Here is a 17,390-nt window from a genome sequence, read left to right on the forward strand (position 1 = left end):
ATTTGTACTGGGAAAGCTTATTCCCCTTCCCTTATGGCAATAAGCTACACCAGTGTAATTGTGGAATGCTTAAATACACTAGCGGTTTGTACCACGTTTGTGTGAAGACAAGTCCTGAGGTTTAAATAATTCAAAAAAATTTTAATAACCAAACCAAAACCATTTCGTACTTTATTCTTACATCAGAAAAATACAAAAAAGGGCATAAAGTATTTTGAGTCTTGGGAGTGAAAATAAAATGGGATTAATAAAATTGAGCTAACCGACCCCGATTCTGATTTTTGAAGCCAAAAACCTGATGAAAAGGCTGGCGATGGAAAAATCAAAACCACTCGCAATTTGCTCATTTTGGGTTTTTGCTTGTTTTTTAAAAACCTGGACATTTAATGCCATGCTTGTCTCAGAGCTTTTTCCGCTAGCTAATAATACTTTGCACTGCTGTAGTGCCTTTAATCCAAGGATCTCAAAGTAGTGTGCAGCCATTAATGAATTAAGCCTCATAACACCCCTTTGAAGTGCGTATTATTATAGCAGTCTGAGAGAGGAGTTTGAGTAAGTCATACATCCTTGTAAGTTTAGGCTTCGTCTACATGAGAAAATTGCAGTGGTATAACCTGAATTGTGAAATTAAACTGGTGCAAACCTCTGTGTAGAGTAGACCCTTATATTTCAGTATAATAGTGGCTTTTGGGGGTTTAGTTTAAGTCCTTGCCGCTACACAAAAGCTGTTTGCCCCGAATGTGGATTATATTGATATGAAAGTGCTTTATACCAGTATAGCTATTCCTGTATAGGAAGGGGAAACAGCTATACTGCTGTAAGACACCTTTATACCAATATAACTGTGTACACATTAGGGATTAAACCAATTTAGGCCTTGTAGGCACAAAACCATGCACTATTTTAACTAAACCGAATTAGTTGAACTGGTGCAAATTCCTCTGTTTTGAAGCGCTTATTTTGGTTTAAGAGTGCCTTAGTTTGGTATATCTTAAGCCTGTTCCTAATTGGCTTAAGCTAAAGGAAAATAAGCATGATTGAAATCAAAATAAATATCCACACTGTCTCTTTCACTAGTTTAAAATCACACCTTAAATTAAATTGGTGCAGCCCTGCATGAAGACAAGCCCTTAATCAATACATTCTTAATCACACCCCAAACTGTTTGCTTTGATTCAATTAATGGTTCAGAAACGAACAGTGTTGATGTCAGTTTTTGACTACCTCAAGGCCACACAGTGCTTGTGAGTAGTGAAAACTGAGTTCACTATGACACTGATTAGTCAAATGGTCAGAGATGTAAGCCCACACTCTTGGTGTCCCTAAGCCTCTGACTGCCAGTTGCTGGGAGTGGACGACAGGGGATGGATCACTTGATGATTGCCCTGTTCTGGTCATTCCCTTGGAAGCATCTGGTGCTGGCCACTGTCGGAAGACAGGATACTGGGCTAGATGGACCATTGGTCTGACCCAGTCTGGCCGTTCTTACTGTAATTATGAGCATTGTGGAAAACACATAGATTAGGAAGAGAGAGATGAGTACTGTGCTGTGCCTATAGCCTATCCATTGTAAAGTGGATCCCTGAATTCAGTTGAAAGGGAACATCTTGATGAATGGGAATAAATTTAGGTTTATATTCTGAGAGGAGATTATACAGCTCCACCAATATGAAAACTCAAAAAGGGCTATTTCCTCACTGTGAAGAACCTACAGGGACAAGCCTCAGCACTCTGGAGATTTTAAACAATCATACAAAGAGTGGACTAGACCCAATGAGTTTGTAGTGGGCAATAAACTACAATTTAGGCAGAGGGTAATCTGACTGGACTCATTTACAGGGAAAGAGCACAATCATGTCTGGAAAGTGACTGGAAAAAATGCAAGGATTCCATGGTTTTTCTCTTGCAGTGACTTCCAGATCAAAGTTTTTAAGATAATTTATTTAGATACACGTTTTTCGCTCTCTCGCTCATAGTCACACGAGCGTTTTCTAGCTGCCAGCCCTGAAAAGTCAGCATGGAACCTGAAAGTCAAGCTTTCTGCCCCATGACTCCTCAACAGCCATATTCTGCAGTCAGAAATTAGCCAATGATTTCATTAATGATACATGAACCAGACTGGACTCCGGGTCGGTAAATTGGGGATATTAATACGTTCTCCTGTCCCTTTTGCGCCTTACCTGTTTAGATTGTAAGCTCTTTGGTGCTGTCTCTAGGTACACAGTGTGTCTAGCACAATGGAGCCCTGGCAGCGGTACTGTCATAACAATAGTAAGCAGTGCAACTCTGGAGATCAGCTATCTGAGCCTGTTCATGAACACTCTGGCTCCAAATCCCCGGAAGCTAGTCCAATCAAAGGTGAATGATGCCTTTGTCTCTGATTCCTTTGATTTTGCAAATACACTTCATATTCTTACGTTTCTGACCTATGCTTTCAGTGACTGAGCAGACATCAGTTGGCCTGTGGTTTCCCTCGCTACATTTCTGAATGCTCCTTGTTCAAAATCCTAAATGATCGCTCAAGTGTTGCCATCAAAGTCACAATACTCCGCATGTTCATCCAGGGTGCTTTATAGTCGCCCACGTTTTCTGTGGATCTTTGCACCTTTTGGTAAATGCATACATTTGTGTGTTAGATTGCTCTTAGGAATTATCTGTTCATCACACTTGTTTTTAGCACAATGTCATAGTTATTCTTATCTCCTTCCTAAGCAAAAAGGCTTTATAAATATTTTCAGCATCGCTCCCCAGTGTGTAGATTAATGAGTTGACCTATATTCCTTGCTTGCTGGGTTAATGTTCATTGCCTTTTGGAATCTGGAGAAGTGTCCATTCCACGGAGGCTGTTCCATGGACATATCAAATATCATGTTTGGAGAGGATTGAGCATTGTCATGTCACCCTCCCCCCTCCCCCCTTTATTCATGCGACACTGGTAAATCCTAAAAAAAAGGTTGTTTTCTTCTAAAACTGAACAAGGGAACTTACTTCGTTAAAAAAAAAAACATCTCCTTTCCTTGCTCGCTTTGTACAGAGCGTTTCCCCAGAACCTTTCTCAGCCCCTTCCCTGGGTTCCTGCAACAGATTTTAAAAACACTACACGTGCCCTCACACACAAAGCTCCACTAGCCACGTCTGTTCAATGGGAAAAGGAATGACTTTGCCAGAGTCACAAGTCGCTCTGCTGCAGTACGTGAAGTGTGGGCCTATTCTGAAAAGTGGCATTTTGTGTATATAAAACCAGTCAAATCTGTTTACGTAAGTGACCTAAACAAGCTTTTACTTCTGTTTGCCTGACAGAGCCATCACAACGCTGGACAAGTAAGCTCGATTCCACTCCATCCACAGCACAATTCAGCTAAATTGTGTTGTGGGTTCAATTTAGGCCAAGCTAAAATTAGGTTCTTAAATCCATCCTGAGGCACCTGCTTGACTTTCAGAATTACTGAGCAGCCACCAGCTCCCCTGGCTGCCATTGGGAGCTGGTGGACGGGCAGCAGTTTGAAAAATCAGGCAGGTGCCTGGGGACGTCATTTCCAAAAGTCACTTAGATGCTTTTGAAGTGTTTATTCTGGGGATTTAAACGCTAGGTTCCTTTTTTGAAAACCTTAGAGGTTGACTCCAAATTGGATAGTTCTCATTCTTAGTTTGTCTCTCTCTCTCACACACTCCCCTTTTCCAGCCATTACAGGTCAAATCTTGGATTTGCTGTATGCCGGCCTCTTCATTAAAAAAAAAAAAAAAAGGTCATGCGCCCCCATCGTTGGGCTGTGACTGCCAAATGCCAACCTGCTGCTCCGTGAGGAGGTGGGAGCGAGACGTGTGCATGAGGGGAAGGGTGGTGGGGTTAGTAATTGTATCGCTTGCCAAGAGGCCAATAGAATCACCTATGTAAAAGGCTGGACAGGCTAGTAGGGCCTGGAGTCTGGCCATGCAGTAACTTTGGCGCCATGACACGCAAAAGATGGTAAAGTCAGAGCACAACTAAGCTGCCATATTAACCGTCCGTGGTGCCATGTGTTAGAGGGGAGTCTTGGGGGACTACTTGAGACTGCTCTTGGTGTGACTTGTGTGTACTGGACACTTCAGTGGCACGTAGGGCCTCTTCTGTGACATACATTGGGTGACTGGGCTGCTGTTTGTAGCAGGCTCTGTGTATGTTGTGGTCCTGTAAAGTCCAGTCCTTTCCTGGATACGTCTTGATGCATAGCCACTGCCTCTTTTTTTTGTTGTTGACGGTGTCATGTCGCAAGATGTGCGTTTCTGTTGTTTACTGCTCACAAGCTATGGTGTGGAGACTAGTGTCAGGCAGCCCTGCTTTGTTAAAGCTGTTCCCAGTCCCTCATGCTGATGGCCCTCACCTCCTAATGAAGTTAGTGAGAGTTGAGGGTGCTTAGTTACCCAGAGCCTACCAGCTTGCAGAAATCTGAGCTTCACATTGTGGCTGGGATATTGATTCAGCAAGTTCAGGCTCAACCCTACAAATGCTTACTCACACAAGGAGAGTTTCAAAATTGATGGAGCACCTCACAGGCGTAAGGATTTGCAGGATCACATCCTTTAATGGCTATCTATATGCTACTCCCAAGTACCCTGTCTCACTGTTTGAGTAGTTTTTGAATCATATGGGGGCGCAGCCACCTGAATTTGTACTTTTCTTTTTTGGGGAAGATGGAGATGGTGAGAAGTTTGCACTGATTTTGCCTCACTTTCTGCCACATATTGCTGTGGAAACTGAAGGAGCGGTTAGTCAGTATGCCCCCAAATCCAAGTTAATAGGGTTATTTATTGTGTATAATCAAGCATTTCCCTGAATGAGCTTTGAATTTCTGAACCTAATAGCTATACTTATAAATTAGCAAAACTAAATCAATGTATGGTTTAGAGTTGGGCTTGAACCAAAACTCTGATCCAAGCAGCCCCACATATACAGCGGCCAGTATCTGGATCCCTATCAGTACTTTGGAAGTCGTTCCTGTCTGCATGTGGCCTGAATAAGATCTCTGGGTCCAAATTTTTCTCCTGACATTTCAGTGGCATTACACCAGGAACGATTTTGGCCCCTGGCATTTGTACAACCTTGAGTAATGGGATTTAAATGTTTTGTATCTTGTTTTATTCGTCTGATAACAAAACTAAACAGCACCCAATGGCTGTAAGAAGTGGGAAACAGAAACACAGTATAAGTAAAGAACACATTTGCTGTTTTTATTGGTGCCTTGTAGGGCAATAATACTGAAAAAAGGGGAATGCAAAAAAACCCAGCATGGTGGTAACCCACATCTTAAAGAGTACATCAACTCCTGGTTTTTTAATTTATTGTGGCATGAATGATAACATAAAACCAAAACATGAAAATATACAACTTATATTACACTATGTGTTATGAACAAAATATAAATCTATAACTCTATGTTATATTTACATAATTATTTCTTTTATTAAATTTCAAGTGAGATGGTAGGTTGCACATACTTTGTTTTAAGCTCCAGGCATTTGATTGTCTCTATTTTCTTTTCTATTTTTCTTTTCACTTGTAAAATCCAAAATGTTAGAAGGAGGAAGAAGAGCTTTAGAGCCAATGGAGCTATATAAATACTGTTTCAGCAAACCAGTGACAAAAAACACTGGGGAGTAGAGAAATCAGTCAGTAGAAAAAACAAACTTGACATGTTCTTCAATCTGGGAAACTGACAAGTTAAGATAAAGTTGAAGAAAATGTAAATATAAACCAAGCTAAACATCCATCCCATGCCCTGTGAGTTGAGGATACACTTGGATCCACATCTAATGAATTACATACATTTCCTTGCAAAATTGAAGATGGGATTCTATCAAGAAGTGGGCAGACAAAATATTTCATATTTGATAAACCATGCCCTTAAACATATGATATATTATGCAGTTGCGATTAATTTTAGCGGCTAAATTCTTGCTAAGTGAGGTCTATGTTGCCACTGTGTGTAATTATTTTTGATGTTACAAACGTAATGTCAGAGTCTTCTTCAGCGACAATAACAGCTCATCTCTTTGGATTAAAAAAGAAAAAGCTTTGAAAATGTGCTGTAAAAAGGTTAAAGACAATTTACTTTTTAAAAAAATGATTTAATTAAAGAAAAAGTCTACTGCAGAAACCAAATCTTTGAAATAATGTCTATGCAGAAAGAATTTCTTCCATATGCATTTGTAATACGAGGATTTCGTTACAAAACTAATTAAATTCTATAATAGTAGCTAGTGTTCTTTTCTGGGGGCCTGATTAATATAGCGGAACGGTTAAATAAAGATGTTAAATGCACTTAAAAATCCTATTTTACTAATATAAGGCATGAATAAATTCAGAAAGAATTATGTGTTATTTCATTGAGCTTACCAGTCAGTCCCTCCATTTTTTTTTCTTTTGACCCTCTTTTCCCCACTGCTGGTATTACTCTCTGAGAAGTTTGAGACACACTGGAGTAAGAAGCTGCCCTGATTTCTGAGGAAATGAAATGTGTGACCAACACAAAAGTTCTAACAAGAAGATCATCATTATATAGATTCCCAGGAAAGGGGCGAGCTTGGCCCACATATATGCTAGGCTTTTTGTGCAATTTTAGGTTAATACTATCCTAATCTGTTCTAACCTGGTCGTTCTCGGAGCCATAAGGACACAAAACCCAGGAAAAGAAAGAAACAAGACAAGAACTTCTTTTATAGTTTTTTTAAAAAGGGCCTCTATTTCAAACATGGGTGTTTTAATACTATAGGACATATGGGCGCTCTGATCCAGCAAAATACTTAAGCACATGCTTTGTGGGGCTGTATCAGTTTCAACATCGAAATCCAGGGTCTTTAGCAAGCTACCCAGGTTTGAAAATTTGACCCAAGCCCTAGGTCCTAGCATAGTCTCTCAGGTATAGGTTGGGTTGCAATAAAGTCAGCATTTTTTTTTTCTTTTTTTAGCATTCGTTCTGAGACTCAGTCAAAGACAACACAGAATGTAAAGCACAGCCCCATCTCCCACTCCTCCCCAAAAAGGAATTCTGTCACATCACTCATTATGAGGAATAGCGCTTAGTCCTCCAGCCCTTACAAGTGCTCCTAATTCACGCGACTAGGCCCATTGGCTTAAACAGGGCTACTCCCATGAGTGAGGCCTTGAGTATCAAGCTCATAGCTTTTTTGGGTGAAATGCTAGTCCAATTGAAGTCTAAGGCAAAACTCCCATTGACTTCAATGAGGCCAGAATTTCACCATGCCTGCCTTGGTGGCACCTACCTGGAGCTAAAACAAAGTATTCTCGTAGCCCGAAGTCACATAATTAAACCAGAGCATCTCTATAACATGGTGGAAATCAAGCAACCAGCAAATGTGAGGTGAATCCACAAGAGTCAGAAATAATTTGTTCACAAAGACAGGGAACAAATTAAAAAAAAAAGAAGCAAATATCTGTTTTCACATTGTACATAAGAATGATATAAAAACAATTGTCTATTTTTTTTCTTCTTATCCAAACAGAGTGCTTAAAAAAATTGGCTCTTGATGACTGGTGTAATTAAATAACTAAAATGAGTGATGAGAGAGCAGAAGTTAATTAAGATTGAAAACAACACTTCCATTAATTCACTCCATCATAATAAACATCAGAAGTTGACATGACTGGGGCCAAAATTAAAATGAAGAAATAAGAATGGGGGTGAGCATGGGAAGAAGTGAGTTTTTATATGTCTATATAAAAAAGCGGGGTTGGGCAGCAATTTTAAATATCTCAACAGCTTCATTTGCTGCACTGCCAAATCAGAACAGAATAAAATAAGGTAGAAAAAAGGGAAATAAATTATACATAATTTACTAATCTGGGAACAGCTGACCATTATTATTATTATTATTATTATTATAATTACCATTACAACACTAGCAAGAGGAGGCAGTTCAAATGAAAAAAAAAATACAGTCATCAAATACAAACAAAACCAATAAAACCCTCTGACGTGGAGGATGTGATCAGCTACTCCAAGCGTAACCCCAGAGCAAGTCTTCTGAAAGCGAGAAAAAGTGAAAAGAATTTTTGATGCAGAGGTGGAAATCGAAAAGGGGAAATAAAGAAAAGGGAGGGAGAAAAAAAGATGGCATGGGGTGAAGCTATCACACATCCAAACCGCTCATTGGAGTATTGTCCTAACTCTTAAATGGCATTTGTTTGTTTGTCATTTGCTTTGCACAAGGTCTTGAGAAGGAGCTTTATTTTACACTTCAAGTGGTATGTCTTCAGGGCAAAGTAAGGCCATGATCCTGCAATTGGATCTGTGAGGACTGACAGGGTCAGGGCCCTGAATCTACTGGTGAGTATTGTGGGCTGGATCCTGCAAATGCACGTAGTCCTTACTCACATGAGACGTTCCCGTGATGCTGATGATGAGCGTCTTCCTGTGAGTAAGGATCTGTAGGATGGTGCCCTATGTTCACAAACTGTGCCTCAATGGAAAGCTTTTTTCTGTAACATGAGACTGCACTTCCTAGGATAGAGCTGCTGTTGGAAATCATAGGTATCATTCTCGTGCTAGGGTTAGGTAATGCTGCTGCCTGCTATCTCACCACATGAAACTGGGCGCACTCTTCTTAGAGGAGGATCAGAGTCAGGCACCAAAGGATGCTTTGTGTCACTTTGAAACAAAGCAGAATTTTCAGTTAGGTTGCTGAAAATACCGTGGGCTAAATTCTGCCCAGGGTTATATGTGTGCAAAGCCACTGTCTCAAACGTGCATGCCCATGTGTAAACAGCACAGAATTTACAGGTGAGATGACTGAGGCAAGGAGGTCTAGAACAACATTACAAATATCGGTTAGAGCTTGAGGGAATTTATTTATTTTCCTGGTCTCCAACCCTTTTGGAACCTCAAAGACTCAGGATTTTGCTGCCCATAGTGGATGGGGGAATTGCTTCATTGTTATTTTTGTTCTTTCTCCTTGCACAGACATCCCACTGATGCCCGTGGGTGTTCCAAGTAGGTAGAGAGAGCAGAGTCTCAGCCAAGATCTGCCTTATGGATCAGAGATCAGCCCCAGATTCATCCATTTTGGCTCATTCTAGAGGTTAGTACTTCCAATTTGCCTACCCTGTTCTAACAACGGTCATTTTTTATGTTGCCATTTGAAGTATAAATTAAAAGCAAAGGCTCCTTACAGACCAAGTTGTTTGGAGGATGTGGGATTTCATCCTGAATATGATTTTTGCTCACAATGGTCCAATATTATTCTTATTAGTACCATAAACACACACACACAAAAATCCAAGATCATAAAATATTTTTCTCTAAATTTTCTTATGTCTCTCTCACTTTCACCTGAGAACGGCACCTACAGTTTCCTTTAAAAAAGAAAAGAAAAGAAAACAAAGTCTAATCTCACCAGCTGCTGGTATATCAGGTTCTTCGAGGGATTGTCTAAGACATAATAACACTGTCCTAACTTAAGACAGAACAAGAAACAAAAGCGACCAACCGGAAAAATAAAATTGAACTAGTTCAGCGCTTTAGTACAAATTTGGCACTTGCTCAAAGACTCGGTGTGGTGTGCAACTGATGAAGAGAAGTCCTCTCGAGAAAGGAAATTGCTTGTTGGGGTTTACAGAAACAGACTCCCCACTCCCTTCCCCACCATACACACACATGCGTGCCGCCAACCCTAAATATTCAAAGGAGAAGGGAAAAGGAGGAGGAGGAGGAGGAGGCAGAGGGGTAAAAGGAATTGTCTTTTTTTTTTTTTCCTGTCAGGTGCATTACCAAAAAAAAAAAATTTACTTCTCTTTAAACTGTAGCACAAAACAACAAAACACATTCACAAGCCACTTGTTGGCACTGTGTACCTGAGTGAGAATTTCTAGAACATTGTAGAACAAACAGCCATAGAGTTTATTTGAAAAAAAAAATAATCAAAGGTCGACGGGTAAGACTTCAGTGCTTGGGTATAGCAGCTGAATTACTGGCATTATTTTACCCATAGCTTATTTCATTCTTTTGTTGTTGTTACCATCATTGTTTCCTTTCTTCTGGGCCTTTTTTTTTAAAATGCAGGCTGATGTCTATTAGTCAGCTGATGTCCCAACTAGTTAAGACTAACAGTTAAAGTAACAGTCAGTGTATGAGAAAGTTAATGTGCTTGGCCACTGGTAAGGATAAACCAGGTGGGGCTTTTTTTTTTTTTCCTCCTTGAAGTCCTGTAAGGTCACGCAATATTTGGACCCTTATCAGTTGGCTTGTCCTGCAATGTGATTTTCACTGTCACTGCCGTAGTCCACATCAGGGTCGTCCTCTTCTTCGTCGTACTCATCGTAGATTTCTCCATTGATGTCACTGGCCTGCATCTCCTCTTTGATGTGCGGCTCCTCGCCTTTGATGCCATAAGTGCTCTGGATGACAGGCATCCCGGGCTCTGGGCTGCTGGACACACTTGAGTGCTCTGATGGCAGATGGGGGGAGGGCATTCCTGCCATGGCGATGGCTCCTGGGTAGACTACACCAGTGGTGGCGATAGGAATCTGTGCTTGTTGCCTGTCATTGAAAAATAACAGGACATTTAAATACAAGCAGGAGCAAAGAGAGAGCTTAGCAGGATAGCCTATAAAGTCACAAGGACTATCATTATTGGGCTTGGTGGGCCACCCCTAATCTTCCAAGCTTTGACACTTGATCTTATGACTAATGTTAGGCCTGAACCAAATCACTGATTCAAGCACCACCAAACTTCAGAGATGTTTGATCTGTATCTGAACTCTGGAGCTTGCCTAAGGTGCAAGGTTCCTTACTGGGTGAATGAGATGTCTATGAGCTCACAGCCAATGACAAACATCCTGCCACCCATGGTCCAACGATTAAAAAAGACTTCCCCTCCCCCCACCCCCGCAAAATAAAAAAATTACGGAGTGCAACGAGGGCCAGAAAGAAACAGCAAGGTTTTGCTGGCAGGAGACAGGTGGTGGTGGGAGTTCCTGAGGAAGTCTATTGGTAGCATGGGGAAAAGGAACAGGCTTCCATCTGAAAGCCTGACATAGGCTAGGAACATGGAGTTTATTTAGAAACCTGATGGCTTGTAGGGAGGGGCACAAGGCCTTCTGGGACCCATGTGGGACTGTGGGTGATCCCCAGGACCTCCAATGTCCACAGGGAGGTGGGTGAGGAGAAGAGGGATCATTTAGTGATCGGGATGGACAACTCCCTGGAACAGTGAGAAATATTGGTGAAAAGTAGATCCTCTCAGGGATGGCAGATAAAACTAGAAAAAGCCAGACTTAGACATACATTGTTTTAAAATAAATAGAGCAACAGCAGTGTTTGATAAAAATCTTCTATAGGACATTTAAGCCTTGGAAACATGTACAAGGTAGTGAAAGCAGAATTATTTCAGGCCATCAAAATTCCTTTCCATGTAGAACACTAGCTGTGTTGCACCAGAGTTTATTTCCCTGAGAAGCTCCAGGGTCCCAGCAAGCCTAGAGGTTTAAAATTCATGCTCCTTTTGTTTCCTTGCTGCATGAAGTAATTCCATTGCAGTAATACCCTTCAGTACATGCTGCATATTGTAATGTCATCAGTGGTGTGTCCATCTGTACTGAAAAGCCTAGCCACAGGAGACAGGGTGGAATCTCTTGAGATGAACATTTTTAATTAAGAGTGAAACCATCCCCTGTTCCTGAGCCTGACTGTTCACTGACTGCCCAGTAAGCTTTGCACAGCAATCCCGAAAGACTAAGCAGTCCCAAGCATCTGAACATTTATTTGGAATTATTTGCCACATTTTTAACGTACTTGCTTGTTGCTGTCCTAGGGAAGCCTGCTCACTTCCTTATTTCAAGAACAAAATAGTTGCCTCAACTAAGGGCTTAGCCTGTAAATAGGGAGAACATATATTTTGCTTTTACTCTTAATTCAACAGAAAGACCTAGCATTTCTGCAACTAGAATTATTCAGTGTTTTTAAATGGCTTTTAATAATAGGAACACTTTGCACTCAGATGGTGCCTCTCATAGGCCAAACGTTTGTTGAGTTTCACAGTTTTTCTGTAATGTCACTTGCATTCCATAATTGAAGAATAATATCTGCCACTCCTATAGCGCCTTCCATCAGAGGATCTCAAAGCTCTTTATAGCCACTGATGTGTTAAGGTTCGTGATGGCCCTATAAAGTAAGCATTTTTAGCCCCCTTTTAAAGATGAGGAGGCTGACAGAGATTAAGGGTCTGATTTTTCAAGAGAGCCAAGTCCCAACTATTATGACACTTACGGACAGACTTTCAAAACTCTTGAAAACCTGGCCATTTATTTTGGTGCCTAAATCGTTTAAAAATCTGGCCCTAAATGACTTGCACCAGGTCCTGCAGTGAATCAGGAGCAAAGCCAGGAACAGAATCTGACTCCCAGGATCAAATACTGATTGAAGTCAATGGGAGTTTTACCACTGACTTCAGTGGAACCTAGATTTCAAACACAGCCCCCCTCCCCAGTCCCTGCTCTAAATTCTAGACAAACTATCTCCAGAATGTCTTGTTTTCAGATAGGGTTCAGATTCAGATTCATCTGGAAAGTTAAATAATAATACTAAAAACATTGCAAGATTAGTTTAAAAAAATTGTAAAGCCCTGCATGTCAGCGAGATAAGCAGTATTTGGGGGGCTCTCTTGCCACCTATTCTTTCTCAGAAAGACCCTCCCCCCTCTTTTTTCTAATCTCTTGATGCCGAATGTTGGCTGACTTCCCTATGTTTGTTTCAGTGCTTACTAGTCGGATCACTGAACCTGCCAGCACCACAGGGTTAAGCAGCTCAAATTTCTCTGTTGAGCTGCTTATTATAACAGTGTACACGGTAACTGTTCAAAACACTGTCTAAGGACACTTACCAGTAACTGGGACACTATTTTCCCCTTTACTGCTATTCATACCCATTAACTAGACCCGGTTCTGGTACAATAAAAAAAACATTCCTTTTTCACCCCAAAAGGGAAACAGAGCCCAGATTCCAATTTTTTTAAGGCTAGTTGACTTTTTTTTTAAACAAAAACAATCTTTTTTTGTGTAGCTCTGTGTTTCCTGGACCACATGGGGAAATATCACAAGAACATCTGTCCTTGCAATACTTCTCACCTATCTGTAGCCAAAACCAAACAGTAGTTGCAGAAAGAACCTTCCAGGTGGGTTTCTATATCAAAAAGCAGAGAAGTAAGTCTGGACAAACATGCAAACCTTTGGATATTTTGCTGAACCAATCCTCTTGAGATTTGAACCCCCTCACTAGCTTTCAGCTTACCACCGAGCAAAAGTGTCTCTGGCACCGCTAATGCCCTTGGACTGAAGTAATCTCATCATCTGACCAATGTGAGCTGGCTGAGGATGTTTTATGCCTCTATCCTCACTGACCTTACTAGCAAGGCTCAACCTGCCATGGGCTGTGGTCTTCAGTAGCATTGCTGAGTAATCTTTTAGCCGACCTGTTGCCGAACCCCTTGAATGTGAGCTAGTGTTTCTGGCCTTGGGAGCTATAGGCACTATCAACAGATTAATTCATATAGATTCTGTAAAACCCCATAATGATTAATACTTAGCACATCTGTGGTGCATTTCATCCAAAGATGTGGTCAAAACGGGCAAGTATCATTATCTCTATATTACAGATGGGGAAACTGAAGCCCAGTTGGCCAAAATTAAATAGCAAAGCCATGAACAGATCTCCTGACTTCCAGGTCACAGCTATATGGACCACATGGCCTTTAAATATGAGCTTCATATTAGTTAGTGTGATGGGGTGTATCGGCCCTCTGCTGGAGGTCTTACAGTCCTGCCACACCCCGCCTTTGGAAAAGGAACAGTGAATGTGGTTCTCCAGGCCTGCCTAGAAATGCTGCAGAGCAGCAGCCAATCAGAGCACAGCAGGCTCAGATAAAAAGAGCTGCAGGGGCTGAGCAGGTCAGTGGCTGCCTGGGACCAGAAGGAGGACAGGAAGGTTGCAAAACTCCACAGGTAAAGAGGCCTGGGAAGGACTGTACTCAAGCAGGGAAAAGACAGAGAACCCTGAGATCAGGGTGAAGAGGAAGGGGTTACATGGGAATTGGCCCAGGGAATAGCAGCAGCACCAGAGTTAAAGGAAGCAGCACATGGCTGCTATTTGTAGGGTCCCTGGATTGGGACCCGGAGCAGTCAGCGGGCCTAGGTTCCCCCCACCGGCCACTGGAAAAGTGGCCTAAGCCCCATGGAGAGGATAAGACTCTGCATTAAAAGCTTAAGAAAGGGGCTGGGAATTTAAATAGGCCCCGTGATGGGCTGAAGACCCTGAAGTGGACAACCATATGTTAAACTTTATTACCCCGGGAAGGGGACTGGAATTAAGGAGTAAGCTGGCTGGACAGCTGGGATACCACAGAACCACTGAGAACAAAGAGTCTCCAGGGAGAAAGCGCTGGGGGCACTGATCTATACCAGGCTAGGAACAGATTTAAAGCTAGCCCAGAAAGGCCGAGAATTGAGCCCCAAAGGCAGGGCTGCAGATATCAACCAGAGCAAGTGAAAGGCCCTGCTGGAGTTTTGTTACCCTGGAAGGGGTTTGTTTGTTCGTTCACATATTGACTGTGTGTGACCTGGCTGGAGGGCTGGGCCACAGAAAACCCACCTGACGAGGTTAACAGCTGTCGGGGCATCGGAAGCCAAGAGAGAGGGAGTGCAGGTTCACACCCAGCCGACAAGAGGCACTCCTCCGTCATAGTTAGCAACACATTATTTACCTCATAATAAAATCTGAAGTTTACAGCTCTGAAACAAGGACAATTTCTACTGAAATAAAAGAGATGACAGGCCCATACCCAACATTAAAATACTGCCTCATCTCTTGTCGCCTGTTGCGCATGATTGCCTTGTACTCGCCGATCCGCAATTTTTTGCCATCCACAAGACAGGTGCGCTTCGGCCTGGGCTTGTATTTATAGTCTGGGTATTTCTCCAGGTGTTGCTTGCTGAGTCGGGCCTGCTCCTCATAGTATGGCTGCTTCTCTAGGTTTGTCATAGCTTTCCAGCGAGATCCTGTCACAAGAAGAATGAGAAATGAGAACCCTGCCCCTTTCCCATTCAGAGAAGGACAAATAAGCAGGTCATTAAGAACAAGATCCCCCCGTTCCTATGGCTTTGGGCTGTGAAACAGTTAGCGCTTTCAGATGGGGAGGGTCACAGCTAGTTTTTATTTGGCCTGTAAACCTCCCAGGTATGCCCATGTGGTGCAGGTAGCTTTGTATGTGGCATTCTTTTATGGACACTGCTGCCACACTGTCTTTTAGATGAGACATAACCCCAACGTCCTGACCACAGTCATTATTAAACATCCCTGACACTTTGTAAAAGTAGGTTGCGAATCCCAATGGCTTGGGCAAAGTCCCATTCAGCTGTTTGGATTCTAGTCTGCCTGTGTTGCTCTGTGGTTTCATTTAAGCATGGTACTCGTCTCCACTTCCTGTTCTAAAGTTCCTGTGTGCTGTGAACTAGCTGCTGCATTCCACCCTGGGCTGGATTAAAATATAGGGATGCTAGGGCCTTGATTCCTAACGTCAGGCTTACATCAAAGTCTAAGCTTTCATTGTTTTAAACAAGTATCTTTCTAGCTTTCACGGTTGTAATAAAAAGCTTGAAAACATGAACTGAGCATAGCCAATGTGCTGAATTCTGCCCGAGTCTTCAGAGAGCCTGAAACAATAGCTTTGAGAGATAGGAATTGTGTAGTGCATCCCAGTGAAGTGTTAACTCGAAAACCCTCTACAGTGGGAAGTCGTGCCAACTCCAGCCCAACAGAGGACTCTATGTAGCAGGAGGTGAAGAATGAAGTGGGCCTGGCTCACCTGTTACAGAAATACAAGTAGCTTTGAGAGGGCTCCCCTGCTTCTACCCCTGCCTCTCTGGGGCCAGAACAGACACCTGCTGCTACTCCTGGGGTGAGGTGGGATGCGGGAAAAGAAAGGGCCATCCTTTGCCTTTCCTTATCTGGGAAGGAAGTCCCCTGCCATCACCACATCATTTGGGGTCAGGGTTATGGTGTGGGGCTGTGGCACAGGGACCCTCATATTGTGGTGTGACTAGGGCCCTACATTGCTCCCATTCAAGCCTGGTACAACTGCTTCTGAGGTAGAATTCCAGTGAAGAGAGCAGTAGTTCCCATATATTCCCATAAAGTACCAAGCTAGAGTCTGGTTCTTTGGGATGAAAGATCCTATTTAAGTGTAAGGGAGGAGCTCTCAACCTTTCCAGATGACTGTACCTCTTTCAGTAGTCTGATTTGTCTTGCGTTCCACTAAGTTACACCTGCTTAAAAACTACTTGCTTACAAAATCAGACACAAAAATACAACAGTATCACAGCACACTTATTAAAAAATGGGTTACTTTCTCATTTTCACCATATAATTATAAAATAAATCAATTGGAATATAAATATTTTACTTACCGTTCAGTGTATAGTACATAGAGCAGTATAAACAAGTCATTGTATGAAATTTTAGTTTGCACTGACTTCGCTAGTGCTTTTTATGTAGTCTGTTGTAAAACTAGGCAAATATCTAGATGAGTTGATGTATCCCCTTGAAGACCTCTACATACCCCCCGGGAAACACATACCCCTGATTGAGAACCACTGGTACAAGGTATTATTAAAAAGAATCCAGAGGCGCAAAAGAGTTGTTCCCATGTGACAAATTAGCAGTTGGAGACAGAGCATTAATATACAATATTTTGATAACTACTGTTTAAATTAAAATATTCCCGCTGCATTGGGATGATCCTTAACTTTTGCTCTGTGCTGCTGTGTATATACTGGGTGAATAGTGGAAAAAATGAGTATTTTTATTTAAAAATGTCCCATGACATTTATAAAGTGAAAAATTAAAAACAAAACAAACAAAAAAACCCTAACAGATAATGCCTGAAAAAATGCAGCAAGATACCCTGAATAAAATATTCTTTGGGAATTATTCAATGAACTCTAGGATTGCTTCAGGACAAGATCCATTCCACGCAACATTATGGACCAAACTGTGAAATATATGACCCAGAAGGAAAAACTGGTTGGAAAATAGTCCATTTTCCTACTGGAAATAAGTCCGCATAATTTCTCAACATAACAGGTTTAGAATGTTATATTTGACTTACAGTACTTTCCTTCTTTGTTACTCATTCTCTACTTAGCTCATGCTATTACTCATAGTGTTCTTAGCTCACTCTGCTCCCAAAACTGTCTTTTCAATATAAAAAAAGCACAGTTCTCTCTTCCTTAAGAAGGAAACAGTCTGATTCCTTCAGGAAAGTTCCCTTGGGAAGACAGAGCCCACTGGCTGACATCAGTTTTCTCAGTGCTCTGCTTTGTTGAAGCTTCATTTCGAACTCCAGTA

At 41.8% G+C, this 17,390-nt stretch overlaps 1 protein-coding gene across 5 annotated transcripts in view; it reads right to left on the reverse strand.

The window, feature by feature from the left end:
* Positions 1-7,849: 7,849 nt before the first annotated feature.
* SOX5 (SRY-box transcription factor 5) overlaps positions 7,850-17,390 on the reverse strand; it is a 547,425-nt gene continuing 537,884 nt past the window's right edge. For all 5 annotated transcript variants that reach the window (XM_073318355.1, XM_078849539.1, XM_078849535.1 and 2 more), the window contains exons 14-15: positions 14,827-15,043; positions 7,850-10,532 (exon numbers count right to left, since the gene is read on the reverse strand). In XM_073318355.1, coding sequence (XP_073174456.1) covers positions 10,229-10,532; positions 14,827-15,043 — 521 coding nt within the window. In that variant the 3' untranslated portion in view covers positions 7,850-10,228. The remainder of the gene's footprint in view (positions 10,533-14,826; positions 15,044-17,390) is intronic.

This window comes from Lepidochelys kempii, chromosome 1, assembly GCF_965140285.1.
Source record: "Lepidochelys kempii isolate rLepKem1 chromosome 1, rLepKem1.hap1, whole genome shotgun sequence".
In the NCBI taxonomy this organism is placed as follows: Eukaryota; Metazoa; Chordata; order Testudines; family Cheloniidae; genus Lepidochelys; species Lepidochelys kempii.